At 35.1% G+C, this 21,262-nt stretch overlaps 1 protein-coding gene across 2 annotated transcripts in view; it reads right to left on the reverse strand.

Annotated features, from left to right (window-relative positions):
* Positions 1-651: 651 nt before the first annotated feature.
* Positions 652-21,262, reverse strand: part of DYNC2H1 (dynein cytoplasmic 2 heavy chain 1) — a 139,270-nt gene continuing 118,659 nt past the window's right edge. For both annotated transcript variants that reach the window (XM_085216292.1, XM_010729080.3), the window contains 4 exons: positions 9,481-9,590; positions 9,072-9,153; positions 4,918-5,034; positions 652-1,278 (listed from right to left, as the gene is read on the reverse strand). In XM_085216292.1, coding sequence (XP_085072418.1) covers positions 1,120-1,278; positions 4,918-5,034; positions 9,072-9,153; positions 9,481-9,590 — 468 coding nt within the window. In that variant the 3' untranslated portion in view covers positions 652-1,119. The remainder of the gene's footprint in view (positions 1,279-4,917; positions 5,035-9,071; positions 9,154-9,480; positions 9,591-21,262) is intronic.

Below are 21,262 nucleotides of genomic sequence, written 5' to 3' on the forward strand. Positions count from 1 at the left end.
CACCAACCACCAGACCAGGCTGCCCAGAGCCACATCCAGCCTGGCCTTGAATGCCTCCAAGGATGGGGCATCCACAACCTCCTTGGGCAACCTGTTCCAGTGTGTCACCACGCTCTGAGTGAAAAACTTCTTCCTAATATCTAACCTAAACCTCCCCTGTCTCAGTTAAAACCATTCCCCTTGTTAACGGGTCAAGGGTACAACAAAGGTATGATGTGATAAATCATTAATCAGTGAAATCAAACTCGACTATCCTGAACTAAAAAATAACTCACATCAGAAATGAAAAACATGATTACATCCTTATGTTAACCACCCAGCAATAGAGTGAAAACCTCTCTTGATGACCTGAGGAATTGTTTGTCTAACTTGTGCATTTATTTACACATTCTAATAGGAATGCAGTACTGTTTCCTAAAATGCTTTTTTTCATTAACTTCTAGAAAACAACCACAATGGCAGTCTGCCTGGATTTGTAACTCCACATGAAGTTTATGAACTATTTATTTAGACTCTTACTATTTATTGCCAATACAAAAAAAAAAAAAAAAAAAAAAAAAGGAATTTCAAGAAAAACAACATTAAAACAGACTAAAACATTTACCTTGACTTTTATGTTCAAGTAAAACATTCAATTTCTATGACAACAGGTAAGTTTTATAATTTTATTTTACTAAATAAATGCGATTTCAGAGTCATAAGAGTTACTTAAGAATAGTAACAGTTCAAAAATTATAATGAAAAAGTCTGTTAAAAATACACTGGCTTTGCATTTATATTTTATGTTTATTGGTTTGCACTGGGCAAAACTGCACATTACGATAGAGAAAGAATCTGAAAAATCTGAGAAAGAAATACATCGTGTTACAGTTTAGAGAAATAATAACTCAAAGTAACAGTTTGCTAAGTATTGCTGCATTAACTTCTCTCTATCTTAGTGGAATATGGCAGAAGTTCCACTTAAGTAGAATTAAATTATTTTAGATAGTTTACAAAAAGGAAAAAAAAAAGTATCTATATACCATTGCTTTAAAAATATACGAGCTATTAAACTGAAGGGCTCTTCTAACAAGGAACAAACAAAGTGTTTAAATGGTTCTGAAATTCAGCAGTCTTATATTACTGATTTTTTAAAAATAAAGCAGCTCCACATTGAATCCACTGGTCTTGGTTTCCTCCACAAGGTACATCGATATTTGTCACCACACGATCTCTCTCCATGCTGGTGTAGACTGGCAGAGATATGCATTCCTCAGGAGAATATGGACCATATGCATCCTATCAATAAAGAGCACTTAGTTATCACTCAGACAACATAACACATGAAAAGTGTAATTTCCAGAGACGTGGTATCCAAAACTGGATCCTAAGATAAAGTCTGGACCCTGCAGCTCTCCTGGTAATGCTGCTCCAGCTGCGATCTGCTCCTGAGTTACCTGCAAGTGGGATAAATTCCTTTCATACTAACAGTGACAACAGTTGCACCTGGGGTTCTTTGGCACTTCTGGGAAACAAGCTGTTTCCATTAAGTGCCTTAACGAAAAATTATTGTGTTAAATTTAAGTATTCAAATTTGAACATTTTGTCTATGTTCACCAACAATTTTGGATTCTCTTGTACATTTACTTTACCACTGGACAGCATTAACAGTGCTGCTCTTAGAAAGACTGCTACTATGCTGTAAACACTCCTTTGGGAAGGATGCTGGTTGGAGCCACAGCTTTACCTCTTAGTCTGTATATATGCTCTTAAGAACAACAGCAATTCCTCTTCCCTTTCTGTCCTACAGAGACATGGTGTGGACTTTGGACATAATTTCCTCCCAGGGTTTTGCATAGGTCATTGCAACTCTGTATGATTATAGAACTGAGCTTAAAGACTGACTAGACTTTCTACAGCATGTAATTCAGGTTTCAGCATGACATACTTGTAAGTAATTCAGGACTTGATTTATTTAAGATACAGTAAGTATGTTTCTCTTCACACTCAAGATCTCCCTTACTGTCAACAGGAAACTGTCAAAAGTTTTCAAGAATCAAGCTACGAAGCAGCAGCTTATGTGTCATAAATGAATTAAAAAAAAAGCTTTTTCTTAATGCAAATCACATCTAAGGCAAGTTAGTAAAGCTCCATCATTAGAAAACAGCTAAAAGCAGAAAAACTATACACATAAACAATAACTGTTTGAAGCACACTGCCTTGCATATCAAGATATTTCTGAAGAATTCTGCTGTTCCTTTTTGAAAATCAAGTTCCCTTGTCTTTTGAACACCAGTGTTTAAATCCCTGCAGAAGGTGTGTGCTCTGCAAGAGTTAGATATAAGATCTTAATACTCAGAAGTTTGTAAAGAGAACTCAGCTGTTCTCAGGAGGATTATACTTACCACATTTGTCATTTGGTCACTTGGAGGAAGACAAAAATGCTGGCAAATTTGAGAGTAAAACATCGATCAAAGCTCTTCAAGTACAGCCAAAGATGGAAAGTCCAAAGTAGGCAAATTTGCCTTCAAAGACCTATTTGTACACCTTTTGTGTGTGTGTGTGTGTGTGTGTGTGTGTGTGTGTGTGTGTGTGTAGAAATAGCTGTTCACACACTGTTCTCAATCCCACTGTTTTACAGAATCACATCATTTGAGGGTTAAAGTCATTCTGTTAGAGTTTTTTTGAACCACAAATCTTTATGACCTTCCCTTACACACATTCCATTTTTCTTTGTCTCCTCTGCCTCACACATAGTTCTACCCCCTTCAGCAATACCCTTTACAGTTTAGAATTATTCCATGAATTAGAACCCGAACGTGCTTTCACAATTTAATAAGTACTAAGTTAAGAGTTTAAAACACTCCATTTTGAGAATTTTGAGCCTTGTTAAGCAAAAATCCTGCAGAGTATATTTTATTTATTTTGGTTGAAAATGACCTAAAAGAGTTGCATTATAAACATACAGATTTTTTTTTTTTCTAGATTTTATAAGAGATATTTATGTGGGGAAAAGACTATAAGTTCAACCCCAAAGAATTATAATATTCTACTTCACACACTATTCTCCAACAGAGAAGACAATGGGATCAGGGAAAGTGCCGAATATCTCAGATCTACCTTGGCTTCTGTTTGAAAACATGGTGTTTTATCACGGTCAATTCCTATAGCAAAGCCTGAAGTATAACAGCTGAAGGGCAGGGAAGTCAGAAATACTTTTCTATTCATTTGAAGTACAAAACACATTGGAAACATTTTAATTCACTGATTATTGAAATATCACACACTTGCACAGAGAAATCGTGCTGCTGACATCACACAATATCTTTGAAGTTTAAAGAATACAGACTGTTATTCAGAACTTTAATCATCTGCTTTATCTTGAAAAGAAGCTAAATGCTTTTTTTTTTTATAAAAAAAAAAAAGATGGGCTCATTCATAATCCTTATCTTCAGTGTGCAAAAGTTAAACATTTGGTGTAACCATTTAAAATAATGTAAATTGATGCTTTCTCCCTCCCGTCACTGAGTTCATATATTAAGAAGTGTGAAAAATTTTTATTTTTCCATGTAGCATCTTTTGAGCAAATTAGAAATCTGTTTCTTTCTCTGAAGCCTACAAACATTTGTAAACTACCAAAGAAAGGACATATCTATCATTGATCCATAGATTTTGCTGCTGTTGTTCTTTGTTTTTTTTTTTCTAATTTCCAGTATCTTCTCTCACATCAAAGCTGGAAGCAGTAATACAGATGCTGGCTAGTATCTTCTTGTCTGTCTAAATCCAGACCATTATATTTCCAATGCTGTACTACAACATAATGATTTGTTTACAGAGCTAGAAATAACATTGAGAACTAAAAAAATTTTGGGATATAGTACTGTGTTAGCAGTGAGCTCCTTTGGTAGTATGTATCACAAGATATTACAAACTTCATCATCATCATAATTTATTATACTTACTAAATAATTCTAGCTGAGAAGTCAACTACTTGAGTCCGGTGAACTTTGTTCTTTAACATTCTTCTAATCAAACCCAATCTTCTTATCTAACAAAATTCATCCTACATACTACCTGATGGGATGAACTTCCTGAAGTGCCTATCTTGTACTGAGAAGAGAAGGAGCTAAAATAACAAAATCATACTGGGCAATTAAATGTTGGATAGCATTGTGGAATCTCCTCCCTGGACATCTTTTAGAGGCACCTGGATGTGGCTTTGGGCACTCTGCTCTGGTTGTCCTTGCTGGGGCAGCGGATGGGCCAGAGGGACCCAGGAGTTCCATCCAGCCTCAACTACACTATGGTTCTGTAAACTCAGATACAATTAATTCCACAAGCTTTCTAAAACTTTCCTATCATGTAACTATATGAAATTGTAATGCCACATATCCTTGAAGAAGTTCTGTGTAACTTTTTCACTTACTTTTCAGGCACTGCTATTATAATTGCAGAGTGGAAGCAGTAACTGTTTTTACTGTTTGAATTACTTCATTTTCATCTTACACACTTCCCCAAGTGTCGGGAAAAGGTTTTCTTTCCTTACAGATAACGCCATGTTATCTGTCTTTTTATTGCTGTTACATTTTCATCTAGTGCTTAAAATGTAAGAAAAATACACTCTAGGAATGAACTCCCAAAATCAAGTACACACGTAGGAAATACATTTTTGGAAACACGTTACTTTAAAAGGGAAGAAAAAAAGTATGACTGAAATAAAGCCATTGTCTTAATCTAAACAATAAAATGAACAGATCCACAAGGTGATAGGTGATAAATAAGTTACTCTGTTTTACACACAATAATGTTTTACTATTAAAGATTAAAAAAAAAGAAGGAAAAAGCAAGTCAGCAACATCATACTGAAAAGCTACAACATAGATAAAAAAAGCAAATTATGGGTCTTGAAAGTTTAAATTAAATTTAATAATTTAGTACCTGTGGAATCCAGGCCATGTAACAAGGGAGAACAGATGACACACTGGGAGAGTCATGCAGATTTTCTGAAAGTCTATTTCCATCAAAACTGCAGCCTTCCAGCAGTAAGCCAGTGATCTGCCATGGAAATACACAAAATCGAAATGTATGTTAAAGACTTGAAATGCTAGCAATAATTATATTATACTTTGTTAAACAATGATCCTTTTTACTGTGACCAAGTTTTTAAGTAACTGGATGCTAACTGTTGCAATGCCATGTTTGAGAATAGGAAACAGGATTTAAAAGCATGACTTGGGCCATACTTCTGTGTCATCTTCCTCTGGTTTGGATTCACAACCTTCAAAATGCCTGTAAATGTCTTCACTTAGGAAACTGCAGTTGTCTGGCATTAGATTAATGGAAAGATGATAGAAACAGCCAACTCCACAATTATTACAATGTCAAGAAAATGAAAATAACTATCCCTGAAATAAGCACATATTTCTGCTTGGAAGTCTGAGCATAGCTTTCAAAGAACTGAATTCACAATTACACAGTTTCTGGACGGGCAAATATAAATTATACTGAAATAATATGGGAGAAAATATTATTTAACACAACTCAAGATTTCTTAATTAAAGTACTGATTGGAAAAAATAAGTAAGAACCACATACATATTTATATAAATAACTTCACAATACTTTAAATTTAACACATTAAGTGCTTACTTTTAATAAATCAGTTATTTATTTTAATAAATCAGTCAGACTCTGAAAAATACATTTTTTATTATTTCTTTTAATTGAAGTCCCGAGTAACTTAACAACAGTGATATCTACCTTGTATTTCTTTCACAAGAAAAATTCAGTATCTGCTGATCATTTCATTTTGCCAGTTCAAATAATAATGGTTTGCCAGTAACATGATAATAGTAGTCAGTATGGCCTGCTGAAGTGGTAAATTTAATTTTAGTAATAATAAAATTTAACTCAATAGTAAGTTTTATACAGCTTTTCAAAAGGCTAACTCTAAAACTGGAGCACATGTCTAATGGAAGAATGTGAAAATCATTTACCTGCTTTACTATCATATTAAAGTCCTGTATTAACTATAACAAATTGAGGCAGGAGTTGATGAAAAACAAAATCACCAAGTGGTGCTGGAACTAGGAAATGTTGGAAAATGCTATTGGAAACCGGATGAGTCTGCATAACCAAAACATCAGACAAAAAATGAAGAAAACTACCATTTTCTAATCCATTCTTAATGGATTCTTAACAACTTATGTATATTCCAGTACCACCTCATCTGACTTGCACAGATAAAATATATGAAGAAAATACCATACAAGGCATAAAAGGAATAAAGTCTTATTAATGATCACACTGATGTTTTGCCACAGACTTCCTTCTGCTCCCTGTTGTTAACCTTGATACTTAAGGCTTCACTTTACTATACACACAGGTCCTATCAAATGCACTTTATCCCAGCACATTTCTGACTGCTTTTAAAGCTCTTGTTTATCCCTGTCATAAAAGTATTAGAAAGATTCATATCTTGTTTTCCCTTCTGCTCTTTCTGCTTTCCGCAGGCAGTTTTGTTATGGAGTTGGGTGTTTGAAACAGTTATTGAGGGAAGACTGGTCTGAGAAGGAGCTTTTAAAATTTACTGCTGTATGTTGAAAGGTCTGCCCAACCTGAATGTCTCTAAAAGATAGTTCTATAGAAGTGGGTCACCTATTGAAGAATCTCTTTCTACAGCACATAAGTTTTTTTCTTTTGATATTGGTAGTTCTTTGACACTGTAGTTATGTAAAATAAAATCAACTGAACTCCTGGAAAATGTCAGCCAATCACAGGCTCTCCTTTGAAGATGAAAACCAAAACTTTGACTTTGATTCAATATTAAAAGCCATTGAAAAATATATACCACTGGAACAGTGCGTTTTCAGATACTGGTTGGCTAAGTACACCCATGGTTGTGTTCTCTTTTCTATGATAAACGTATAGAGAAATTACAACTACTATGAATTACATATTACATGGATTTCACTGTGTTTGTATAGCACATGTAGCATTTTTTGCAACTCAGGCCACAGTACTGGCTGGAGTATCAGTTCTTACAAAGAGAAAGCATTTGCCATTTCATGTCTATTTGTACTAGGTTTACTTTAAAATTGAACTGTTGTTACACGATACAGGTGATGACTCTTTAAAATACATTTGTTGAAAGTGTGCTGATATCCAAAGTATCTGTTTCCAAAATTTCAAATTCTCCACAGTTAATTTTTCCTTGCTATTTAATGCCAGTTTCCCATGAAATTAATTATATAGATGTACTTCACTACCACCACAGGCCTTCATCATTAAATTATTAATATTCCACGATGCAGGAAAATAAAAATAAAATAAAATATTATAATAGTATTTCTGTCAATTACAAAAAGCACACATTTGATATTAGTGTTGATGTCATGCATTTGAATACAAGATTCTTGCAGCACATTTTTTCTTTATATAAATATTAATAATTTTTATATTAATATCTATCCAAGCTCATAGCATTTACTACCACAAAGTCTCTTACAATGTTTCTTCTTTACTTTCATTCTTATTTATGACAATGGAAAATGAGACTCTAGTATCAAAAGCAATGAATACCTGATTTTGCATGATGAGCAACCAGTGCACACAGCAAATAAGCAAAGTATTTGCACATCAAAGGATGCACAGACGTGCATTTTCAGTACCTTTTGTTAAAGCAACCCCAAGTGATGTTAAATTTTATACAGCTGATTCTAAATCAAATATTCATCACATTCTTCTAGGAAGGATCTACTCTGCATCATGCCTCTAAACTACAGTCTGAATTAAAACTGATAATTCAACATCAGGTTTGATATTCATCCATGTTAAGGCATTTTCTCAGCCTGATTGATCATTTCTCCATAGCTGCAGTCGTAGCACTTCATACTGGGTTTGGCATACAAAATTCCTCCCAAATGTCTACCATTACTTCCAGTCGTCTAAAATGTTCAACTCAGTTTTTGCTTGTTTCCCTGGACTTAGAAGTCTTGGGTGAATCTAGAACATCAGAATGTGTGATTTGCAAGCTCACAGACAGAACATAGGGACACAACTCCCTGAAAGTTCCTTGGTTTATTTATTGTCAAGTTGTAGACTCCCATTTGCCTCTTATCAAATGAGGCAAACAACTCTTACTAAAATATCCAGACTGATTAATTTCCTAAATGATATTTTCCATCGCCAACAGGAATTAATTTAACAAAATTCAAAAGACTATACTGTACAAAGGTCAGGTTAGATAATTACAGTTATTGTTTTTTCTGGTATCTTAATATTTTAGAAATATGAAATTCTCATCCACTCTCTATTAATAATTATAGATAGTGTCAAAAGCTGACCTAGGACACTCCTATTTCCTACAGTCTTGTGTCTGCCTGCATTATCAGACTAAAGAAGGAGTCCTGCCACCTGCTTTCTGTGCTGAACACAGCTTACTGAGCATTAATATCATGGGAACGACATTCACTGGAATCAGTACTTATTTTGTGAATTCTTTCCAAGTTAAGCATAAGACAGGTGCAAAAACATTCACATTCAGCCAAAATCACATTACCACTTGCAGTGTTAAGAAGCTAAACTAAACTATTTGAATATTCTGTCTTGCTCCCTAGACAATGAGTAGTGAGTTCATAGCTGCTGGCTGTAGCCCTAAGCATCTATTAACAAATTGTTATGTCTTTGTCATATCTAAAACAAATCCTATTATAGTTCACTTAGTTGCTAAAAATCTCATTTTGAGGTTAGTGTTTCTAAGAGATGGCCTTCTATACGTTTATCTTCTTTGTATAAGCCACAAGATTTTTAATGATCTTCTGGACAATGGCTAGGTATTACCTAATGAAACAGCAGCTTCAATTTTATCTGAGAGGCAGATTAAGGTAATGGAAGCACTCTGCAGGTTTCTTTTGCAGCTTTATACAATTAACCAGCATTAACCAGCATTTCCAACACTATATTTATAGTTCAGTCTTCCAGAAAGTTTGTGGACAGGTAACTTGGACATCTCAGCAAAATTCTATGATAACTACAACGTTTTTTATCACAGAAAGTCAAGAAGAACAGACAAATACTTCTAAGCACAGTACCTTAACTTGGAGTTTGCCTTCCTGTATTCGTCCTTTCCATGATGCTGTAAATTTGAGGCTGTCCACTGAACAGCTCATTACTCTGCAAGGCAAACACACATACTTAGAGATGTGTAACAACAGTAAATGAAATGCAAACCCTGAAACAATGTAAATCAATGCATACCTTACCACAGTAAGTCTTACTTTGAAGAAAAATACATTATTAATTTTATTATTTTTTTTTTTTAGATCAGTATTCAAACAGGTAGTTTCTAACTATTCTACTTCAGTACAAATAATAAAAATGAGATGACTCCTGACGATAACTGACATGATTTGTTGGATCTGAAAATGGGGTAATCATCTTTACAAATAGAGAATAATGGCACATTAACACACATCAATAGGTAGATCATTTTTCACTTACCTTGCAGTCTCCTGGCGTAAGGCATTGAGAAATGCATCTGGATGAAATAGCTCTGAAAGGTCCAGGGTGTCTGACAGTAGTTTCTGCTTCTCTGCTTTTTCTACCCAATTCTAGAAGAGAAAAAAAAAGGAAAAATGAATCCTAAAGTTACTGTCTGTTTTTTTAACATTTTAAATTGATTTGTGAATACATAAGATTAATGAAAAAGATTGTGTAAATAGATTGCAATCTCAATTGAATATTAATTTCAGTTACTTCACTCTGGCAAACAGAATGTCAACATGATTTAAAAGCAAGCAAGCCAGCAGTTTATGTGTAATGTGACTCACTCACCCTAAACGAACAAGCTTTTGTTCCATTCCTTGCATACTGCAACTCACTTTGTAGGATGAAGCTCATATCAAGTTCCTAATGCTCTGCTGAAACCCTATTCCATCTTCACAGAAATGAACTTTTATGTTTTCTTTGTCAAAATGGTTAGCAACACAGCCTTTGCTTTGCTGAATTCAGACAAATAACTGAATTTTGTTCAAGTAAGGTTTAAGACATAAATTCACAGAATTTCTGATAAGATAAAAAATGACCTCTTTTAGAGCTGAGAGAACAAAAATTATAGGAGTGGAGGGAATAAATATATTCATTTATTCTTTTGTCCCAATCTACTTTTTCTCACAGACGTGAAGTCTTCCTCTATGAGCAACATGCCTGGAACTTCCCATTGACACAATGCATTATTTGCCATCAAGAGAAGAGATAAGGACATTGCAGTTTTGCTTTCCAATCTTGATAAACCATGTGTAGTAAGTAAAGAAACATGCAAAACTAACTCCTACTTTTTTCTATCATTTTATCAAGGGTGCACTCTGTATTCCTAAAAGCATCGTACTAGTCTATTCATTTCAAAACTGAAGAAGCAATGGTTGCTACACTCTTTTTTGAAGCCTTCTTTTAGACCAAGTGGGACATTGAAGATCTACTCTCATTTTAGACAGATCTAAAATTATTTCCCAAATCCAGAAAGTTGGAGGAATGTCAACATCTCACTACTCATAAATGATTGTCTCCTCATCAGAGTGGACTACATGCCTATCTCTCATGTGAAGGAACATGCAAGGTTTCTCTGAGTTTGCATTAAGGGCATGTCATCTGTCCACTCCTGTGCGAATGCAAAAAAGAAGATGACCTAAAAGAATACCAAAGTGCATAGACAAATCATTACATTTTAGCTTGATGAGTATTATTTTAAAATATTAGTTTACTCACATAAAGCACCCACCAGGCATCTGTACTTCATTTTAAAAGTACATTAGTGTATTCTTTGACATGCTGATCATCTAATTTCATAGAAACATCTCAGAGAGAAAAAAAAAAACATCCACAACGCAAGTAAATATCACATCACTTTTTTTGTGTGTGGTTTTTTTTTGCTGTCGAGGGGTGGTTTTCTTCATCAACGTGTCAAATACATCTCCATAATGTTTCCACTATGCACAAAAACCGAATCGGTGACCTTTTTTGTCTGTCACATCACAGACTATGAGCCCTCAACCCAAATGATAATGAATTAGTTAGGAGATTTTCACTTTCCATTTTCATTAACTAAATGTACACAGTTAATGGTTCTTGTCTGCCTGAATTTTTAATGACTTTGCATAACAACAATATTTGCAGAAAATCTGCAATCAGGTTAGGGCAGATTTTGTAAATTGTTTTGTATAATACAAGTAGACACAAACATCTCAACTTGCAACTAATATAATCATTCTACTGCTGTCATCAAATAAACTTTTAATGTAATTGCTAAAGAGAACCACGGTCAGGAACGTAGATGCTTCTGTTCCATCCAATTAAAAGATCAGTATGGGTGATATTAATTCTAAGCTCATATAATTAAATTGCATTAGGAAACACAATAGCAAAAACTTTCATTAGATCACAAAAGCAAAGTTTGTAATTGGTACTTGTATTGGTCTAAATAAAGCAGAAGACATAAGTCATTCACGCTGCTTAATAAATGTTTAGGTTTTATATATTTAAATATCTAAGATTTAAATGTGTTGCAGGTTAACTTCTGCAGGCAGCTCAACCTTACATATCCCCTCACTCTCTCCCTTCCAAGTGAGACAGAAAAGAGAATCAGAAGGGTAACAGTGAGAAAAGTCGTGGGCTGAGTGAGAGAAAGGCATTTTAACAGGTAAAGCAAAAGCTGCCTATGCAGGCAGAGCAAAGTAAGGCATTCATTCACTACTTCCCATCAGTAGGCAGATGTTCAGTCATTTCCAGCAAAGTAGGGCTCATCGTACTTAACAGTTACTTCCGAAAATAAACACTGCAACTCTGAATGTTACTTGAATATATATGAATGTATACTCTGAATGTATATACAAATATATGTAACTCCAAATGCCTATTCTTTCCTCCAGCTTTTATTGCTGACCACAATATCATATGGTATGGTCAGTGTGGGCCAGCTGTCCCAGCTCTTTTCCCATCCCATCTACTCAATGGCAGGGCAGCATTAGAAGCAAAAAAGTCAAGGACTGAGTAATCACTGCTCAGCAACAACTAAGGCACTGGTGTGTTATCATTGTTTTTCAACATAAATCTGAAACACAGCACTATATCAGCTTCTACTATGAAGAAAACTGACTCTATATGAGCCCAAAACAGTGCAAAACACAGTAAAAAATGATAATAAAATGTATTTTAAAATAGAAGTGAAGAAAAAATGAAGTTATTCTTTCCATCCTATATCATCACGACAGCATGTTAGTCAAGTGCTATGGACTCAACAAATGACAACACTCTCCTAAATTGATCATTTGTTACTAGTGCATCCCCCACCACTGCCCTTGATGCCTAGGAAAGGTCATGTCTGGAAGCAGAGGAACCTCAGGCTGAGCTGTGGAAAGACTGATGTTTCTTGAAAAGGAGAAATCTTTCAACAGATTAGCTGTGATATCTTTATTTCCCACTCCGACCTAACTTCAATAAAAGTACACATTGACTTCATTTGTCAAAACGATGCAAAGTTGTTTGACTTATTGATCTTGGATGGCCATGCAGCATTTCAGTCTGAAGTGACTTCTTCCACCAGTAGTTTAGTAGAAACCTTTCTCTTTCCAGGTAGGCCAAAATAATCCATGCATTTGCCATCTGGATTCCAATGACAAGACTACCAAAAGCACTAAGATGGGGTAATATCTAGCTAATCGTCCCCTGTGGGTCAGGTCAGCAGACTGGTCGGTGTTCTCCCAGCCACCTCCTCATTCCCACCATGCATTACATACAGCCCTTGGTGTGTTTGCTGCAACATACAGTTAGGTTTACATCTTCAAAACAACTAATAGTCAAGATCTAAATTCATTAAGCACAGTTTCCAGCATATTATTAACAGTAGAGCTTTAGTTCCCTGTGTTAGTTATGACAGTTAATAATAGCTGGGAAAAAGCATATGAAAGATGAAATTACAGCAATATTGATAAGCAGCATTTAGCTGCTTAACCCTGAAATCACTTACATCACACACATACACAAAAAGGTTTTTAATATACTTTTTTTTAAACCTTTAAATTATTTAATATTTCCAGAACGTTTCACAGAATGTTTACTGTTTAGTTAAAGTTATAAATTTAAATTGGAACTGTCCCTGGTAGATTAACATAGCATTAGATGCTTATAAGTACCTAATCAGCAATATGTAAAAAACTTTGTACAGCAATTCCTAGCAGAATATTTCAATGCTTCAATAAGGCGAGTTTCTATTTTGAATAATGAAACAATTATTTTTTTTTACCACAATAAATCTGAAAGTACAGTCTCAGATGGTTCAAATACTATTTTTTTTCATGTATCTTAACATCCAAGAAGCATCTATTCCATTCTGAAGAAGGAGCTTTCCTTATCTTTTATAATCCCAAAGCAAATTGAGCACCTCATATCGAACAGTGGAAAGAATAAAGAGGCTGCCAGATTTTCCTGTTATCATTTATGCAATTTTAGGCTGATCACAGAACTCCTCTACAATGTACCAAGTACTTTTCCTTCACCGGTTTTAATTCATCCTGATTATATTCTCTTCTATAATGTTTTTCCCTTGCTACAATCCCAGAAGAAATCTTTTATTGAAATAGCAAATCATTTAAATCACTACAGAAATTGTTTCACTTTTGTGTATAGGCATAAAATCATATTCAGTTTGATATGAATATGCATAGCCAGAAAACATACGTAGCACAGTTCTGTCTTTACACTAGTTTCAGAGACATTTCAAAGTTACTAGAGAAAAGACAACAGAAAAGTCTGACAGCAAATGATGGTGAGTAACAAACACTGACAGGAGAGGAAGTATTCAGTTGACCACCACAAGGGTACTCTGAAGCTGTGATATCTGGTGGAAAACATCAGCTTAAGTAACTGCGTTACACTGCAAGGAAATGACAGAGGTATTCATTATGGCACCGAGTACAGAGAGGGGGAAAGTGTAGTCACTCAGGAGTGACTGGCATAAAGCAAATTGCTCCCTCTGGGTAATTTTTTCTTATGTTTAAGTCTTGAGCTATTGTAGTTACTCTATATAAAATGAATGCATGAATACTGCCATATTTCACATGGTATGATGTCGATACATACTATCTTTTGAATGGTAAATGACAAAGGTTTAGAGTCATAGTTTATTTTTCGTTTTGGATTTCATTCTGTTATTTTAGAGTATACAAACAAAAACTGCTGTTTAGTGCTTTAAATATAATACTATTTCTTCATTTCAGTTCGATATGCCTCAGAAGTTCTGTGTTTGTTTGGGGAGTCTGAATGTTAATGCAATGGCACGTTGTTAGAGCATACAAATTCTGAGTCTATTAGCATCAACTTGCTAGCTAACAATGTGCCAGAAGCGGTTATGCACTAAGGCACAGCTGAGGGAAGCATTAACAAATGTGATTTCATTCTGCTTACTGCATTAATTCATTTTTATCAAAATGGTAACTGAACTTTTCTGAGTTGCTGGTTCCTACATTTAATAAGGATATCAAAACGATGACTACATAAGAGCCGTAACAAAATTCTAACAGTTGCTGATTAACATATTTCAAAAATATCTACTTTCAGTTATTTTCTTGACAATCACTGAACACAGATTGTGGTCCTACTTCCAACTTCCACTGATAAGAAGTTGCAGGGCACAGAAAATAATGATGTATAATATTTATTTACGGGTAACAGACATGAGAGCTGACCCTAATCCTTGGACAAAATGAGTCTCAATTCCATTGTGGACCTCTGGAGCAGGGAGGCAGTTGTGATGAAGCTAGCAAGGCTGAACAAGGTACAGAATACTCAGTATTCCAGGCACGATTAATGATGGAACAGTTTACTGCTGTGTGTTCCACTGTACCACCTTGAATGCTGTATTGTGGTAAAGGGAGCCAACAGAGAACTGCTTCCTTTACTATGGTTCATTTTCTCTGGTGAATATCCCATGAGATACAGATTTTCAATTAAGCATGTCCCTCACACTCCCTGCTCCTCTTCAGAGATAATGACCGCTTGTGCTGCAGTCATCAGTCAGAACCTGTTGGGTTTGGGTTTTTTAGCTGTTTAGCAGTTTTCTGCTAACATCCTCTCTTGAGACTGCCAAAATTCAAAGAAAATCTCTCAACCATGCTTGCTTAACAGAACTCTCATCTATCAGCAACTATTAGTCCTCATTCTAACTCTCATGTATGTATGCAAAGTTTATCAAACATATTATAGCAATCTAATTAGAAATTGCTTAACTGTATAGGATACATAATCAAAAAAAAAAAAAAAGCCAAAAAACAAAGAACTCTACTATTCTACAAGGAAAAAAGAGACCACAGAACAAACTCTGGCTGATGCAGCTGCATTGGAACCAAGCTACATGACTGTCTGGTCCTGTCCTGGAACACAGAATCCAGGGACACACCACATTAACTCATGCTAATGTTACTTATTCAGCACTGAGCAGAGTGTTACTGCTCAGACTATCAAAAAGTTTGTTCAACCAAGAATAACTTTGTGTAGACACAGAAATTAAGATTTTTTTTTAATTGGTGTAATAAATGGATATGAATAAATGTTTGTTTCTACATAGTAAAGCATTCAGATTAAAGACAACTCAAGTAGAGCTTTTTGTAGCATACAAAACTTTTGTTAAAGCCCCAAACAGATTTTTCTTGGTGATGTTCTGAGCAAACAGCTCATCATCAAGTCTGCAGGCTGAACAAGAGATCTCTTTCAGACATTGTCTCATTTGTGGGCCAAACCCCTTGCCATGCTTCAACCTTGTTCTTGAAATCTCTTTAGTCTTTTTAAGTTGGACATTACTAGAGTCCAGGGATCATGAAAACATCTGTTAGTCTTAGTGTGGACTGGGTGAAGATGGCCCACAGAAACGAATGTACTTTCCAGTCCTTACTGAGATGTTAACACTTTCCCACACACAGAGTAAGATTTTTTTTTCCCCAAGTTAGTAAAGCGCAACAAAGACCTCACTAAGACAACGCAGTGGAAGACTAGCCTTTGACCCTGCCTCCCCAGTATTCTCCTTGGAGAATCTGGCAGCCCACGGCCTAAAGAGGTACACACTTTACTGGGTAAAGAACTAAACTGGATGGCTGGATCCGGAGAGTGGTGGTGAATGGAGTTAAATCCGGCTAGTGACCCATTATGAGTGATGTTTCCTAGGGGTTGGTATTGAGGCCTGTCCTGTTTAGTATCTTTATTGATGATCTGAATGAGGGCATTGAGTGTACCCTCAGTAAGTTTGCAGATGACACCAAGATGGCAGGAAATGTTGATCTGCCTGGGGGTAGGAAGGCCCTACAGAGGGATCTGGACAGGCTGGGCTGAGGCCAAAGGGATGAAGCTCAACAAAACCGAGCGCCGGGTCCTGCACTTTGGCCACAATCCCAGGCAATGCTGCAGGCTTGGGGCATTGTGGCTAGAAGACTGTAGAGGAAACAGACCTGGGAGTGTCCAAGAAGCATTTGGATGTTGCTCTAAGGGACATAGTTTAGCGGGGAAATATCTATGTTAAGTGGACAGTTGGACTGGATGATCCCAGAGGTCTTTTCCAATCTTGGTGATTCTATGGCATGATGCCACATTCAAGCCTGTTCTCAGGAAGTATCCTGGATATACAGATGGAATAACCTAGGGAAAATATCTCACAGACTTTCCTAAGGAGCACACATTTGTCTGGTGTCTGACCACTCTCACTACCATTTATTTTTTCCTTTCAATTCAGTGTTTTTTTTCCAGCATGTGTATGTTCTCTCTTGGCTGATCTTAAAGCCGCAAAGAAACGTAGGCAAAATCTCAAACATTCAGGGTGCATAACTAGATATTAACATTAAATATTTAACATTTATGAGAGAGATACTACAATGCAGTGGTATAAATCCAGTATATATTCATTAGAACAGATCTGACATTTGAAAAAAATATATAAAGTTTTTAAGATAAAAATTCAGACTAGACTATCCATTTTACGTCTCTGCTTTATCTTTTGCAGTTTTGTCCATGATAATGAAAGAATGAAAAATGAGTTATTTAGAATTAGGCAATCCACATTATAAATTTAAAAAATTTAAATACATACAGTTCATTTACATTTAGCACTGTGTGTCTTCATCTTTCTCTTTGCGTTCTGAAAATGCATCTTGGATCTTAAGGAGAAAGATCAGCGAATGATGTTTATTTTATTAGATTTAATAAAGTGTAAAACTACAGCATTAAATCATACACACACTAAACATATGACCCAGTTCCCACTCGGTTATGGAGTATGTAGAGAGTAACTTGCATCCATACATTAAAAAATAAACAAATCTGCCTAAAAAAACCCCACAAATCAACAAATTGAACTGAGATTCAGAAAAATGATCATTTTCTTTAATTTTTTAGAATATGCACAGTAACGACTCGTTTCTTTTTTATGAACTACAAAAGTCTTTTTATGAGTGATTGCCTTCTGCTATCAATTTTCTTCAATCATGTAGATCTTTAGCGGTATGATGAAGGATGCTGTTCAAACTTCTGCTTACAAGGTAGTGTTTAATAAAGAAAAAAATACCTATACTCATAAAACATGCTTAGAATTGAGAATGTAATCAACAGGAATTGAATTCTGTTGAAACAAATTACATTTCAAAAGATACAAGGCTGAAGTTTACAGAAAAACCCATAACCTGTGGATGCCTCCCTTAACAGAGGATCTAAATTTCATTGGAATTGAGCTTCAATAATTCACAATGAAATCAAACCAAATGCAAGTAAAGATAACTTTCCTTTCCCAAAGCTGCATTTTAAAATCTGTTTTCCCACACATAAAGCAAATTATTTTCCCAAATGAGGGATAATCCCTGTACACTGACATTACTTCCATTTAAAAATGCAGAGCTTGTAGACTCAGTGTGGAAGCTCACTGGAGTCTGTAAGACTTATTTCATTCAAAGGATAATGATTTCAATATCTCTGTTCAATAGCTCAAAGGAAAAAAGAAAAAGAAAAAGAAAAAGAAAAAGAAAAAGAAAAAGAAAAAGAAAAAAAAAGAAAAAGAAAAAGAAAAAAAAAGAAAAAGAAAAAGAAAAAAAAGAAGAAAAAGAAAAAGAAGAAAAAGAAAAAGAAGAAGAAGAAGAAGAAGAAGAAGAAGAAGAAAAAGAAAAAGAAAAAGAAAAAGAAAAAAGAAAAAAGAAAAAAGAAAAAGAAACAACAACTTAAGGAATAAGGAATCCTTCCTCCTCAGGCCCCCACACATTGGACACAGCATCCTGCTAAATCACAAGAGGACATGAACTCTCTGGACATAAAAACGGTTCACCTTCTGCTTTAGCTTCCTTGGGAAACAGACCGTATTTCAGTGGACAACTTTCACTGACCTGTAATGGTCTGATATTTTTATTTTACAACATAGCCTTCAGAACTCCTCTTTGGACAGTGTATCTTTACAAGTTACTACTATTCTATACAGCCACTACTTAATTTAAGTGAATAAGTGATTAAAGGGGAATAGGATACAACAATAAATCTATTATATCTTCAAATTTGCCTTCTCCAGGAGAGAAAGAAAAGATCTAAATTTTTATTGTGTCCCTATTCCCAACTTTTCCAAAGCAGATATTGTTTAGATAAAAAAAAGTTATTTAAAGATGAATCCTGGCTCATAAATTCTGAACAAAGTGAAATCATACTGCAATGAGATGAAAGCTGTGGTAACTAATTAATGCTCAGGTTCTTAGCAGATCATAGTAGTCTGTAGTTGTATTTTTGTTTTGATATTCTTGACAGAATTCTTCAGAATAAAGTGGATTCTCTATAGCATTTTGAACTTTGATTTTAAATAATGGAATGAATAGATTTAGAACAATACTTTTAGGAATCCTTGTATTTAATTAAGATACTAAATCTGAGGTATTCAGCATTGTACACAAACCTGGCCAAATACATGTTAAAATAGAATGATGGGAAGAGCAACAGTAAAATGGGGAATGCAACCAACATAAACCATCCAAATCAGCTACTCGTAAGATCACACGAGACATATCATCAAGCTATTGCTCATGCTCCAAAATCCACTAAGGCAATCTACCAAAAGAAACTGAAAAGCTATGCTCTAAGGGGTACAAGATTTTCCATGAAGTGCCAGACTGAGTGAATATATAACAGGAAATTTAGAGGTAGTACCAAAGGTTGGGAAAAGGGATGATTCAGAGTGGATCAGGGATGAGCAAGAATGGCATCAGCAGAGTCTGTCCTATCCTTTAACTTCTATTTTACTTATTTTCTGTTCACATGTGCTCCCTGTCTGGGGAGAGTGGGGAGAGGGAATCCTCTAACAAACCTCGTGCCATATCAGCCAGAGGTCTGGGCTGCTTGTTGCAGACTTGAGGGATTGGAAACCAGACAGTGGAGAGATCAAAAATCAGAGAATCATGGCAGGTGTTTTCCTTGAGCACTAAGCCAAAGAAACACAATAGGGCTATTCGTGCTGCCAGTGTTTATGGAGCTGCCTGTGAAGGTACTTCTCCTCTCCGTCAGGCTGCATTTCTGGCTGGGTCTGTGTGGAAAATGTTTGCTGCTTATTCTGGAATTCAGCCTCAGCTTTGCAGGACGTTTGTGGAAAACGGGGACAAACACCAGCCTGTAATCTCAGGGGACTCAGGAGGGAAGGAATCCACTACACCCTTCAGTCCACTGGATTAAACGTTCTTGAGTGCATGTTAAAAAGATTCTGCTATCCCTTGAAACAACCAGAACCACATGCTAGGGTTCCAGTTCAGTTACCTTTTTAAAGACATGGTCTCTCCTCACAAAGTATTAAGAGAAATACTATTCATGTGCAGTGAATTGCTGTTCAGCCATAGCTTTTCACTTTGAAGCAGCGTTTCCTTGCTTTCCCTTCTTTTACTTTTGCTTTGCTGTGATGACAACAGCTGTTCAAACAGGCCCACTTTTTTCTCTCCCTCATATTTTTCAGTAGGTCACATAAAATCTAAGGCATCCAGAACTGAAATGCAAGACTAGTATACATAATAAACAAAAACATTATCAGACCAGCCCACACTGTGCAAAACTGTGCTATAGAAATGTCTGAGATAACAAATCACCTCAAGAAAGACAGATAGGTAAGGCACTACAATACAATCAAAAAATGCTGCTAATTGAAGACACTCATTCCATACATTTTAGCTTACAGCTGTAATATCTACACAAAGACCAACTGATAATTTGAAAGATACAGTACACATTATAATCCTAACTTAGCTGTTTACTAAATATTAGGTTCCTAATGTTTTTGTAAGATTTGAAAGACAGTAATGGATCCAACAATAACAAATACAACAAATGATTTCAAAATATCTTCCACTGGAAATCTTCATATCAGTTTGAATTTCAGAAAAGCCTCCAAGATGTTCACTTTAATCTCTTTTTTTCTTTTTTTAAACAAATCAAGGCTTTCAAGGAAGCCTCTCCATACACTGTCCCAAATTTTAATACAACACCATTTGATTCCTGTCACAAAGAAGTTGCTTTTATTTTCTGCACTGGCAGCAAATATTTTGACAAGGCAGCCTCTAACTAATAGCCTAAGTACAGGTCTACTGCATCCTTAGTAGAAGCAACCTTTCTTTACCTCGTTCAAGTTTCAATGTATTTTTTTTTTTCCTCTTCAAGTACACAAAACCAAAGTTTCCCAAATGGTGAAGGGTGAAGGTAGGAGTCATTATCTTACAGTGATGGAAACAGAGGGAGGTACAATTAACGATGGAAAACACAATGGAGTTCATATAAAACTAAACTGATAAAAAAAAAATAGGGTCTTCACTGCAATATAAATTTGAAGATAATTTTCAGAATGATGAGAATATCTATTTGCCTTTATTAAATCCCTGAGAAACCAAAGATATATCTAATGAATGATAAAATATATTTATAAAATAATAATGAAAAGTCAGAGGAAAATGAAAGCTAATTAAAAAATGATTAAGGTGAATCAAAATCTTTGTGTAACATGCATAAAAATAAATTGGAATCATACTTAAGAAAAAAAGATGATTCAACTTAAGTGCATAATAAGAAATAATCCATGTTTTCTGTTAAAATTCATATTAAAGTAAAATATCTTCAATTGAGATCTGACCAGAAGCTTGAGAAACAGAACAGCCTGATCAATAATTTCTTTGAACAAAATAGTATTATATATTTCACATAATAAAATTATATCAAAATAATAATAATATGATTATAATCAAAAGTA

The sequence above is a fragment of the Meleagris gallopavo genome, chromosome 1, assembly GCF_905368555.1.
Source record: "Meleagris gallopavo chromosome 1, MGAL_WU_HG_1.1, whole genome shotgun sequence".
In the NCBI taxonomy this organism is placed as follows: Eukaryota; Metazoa; Chordata; class Aves; order Galliformes; family Phasianidae; genus Meleagris; species Meleagris gallopavo.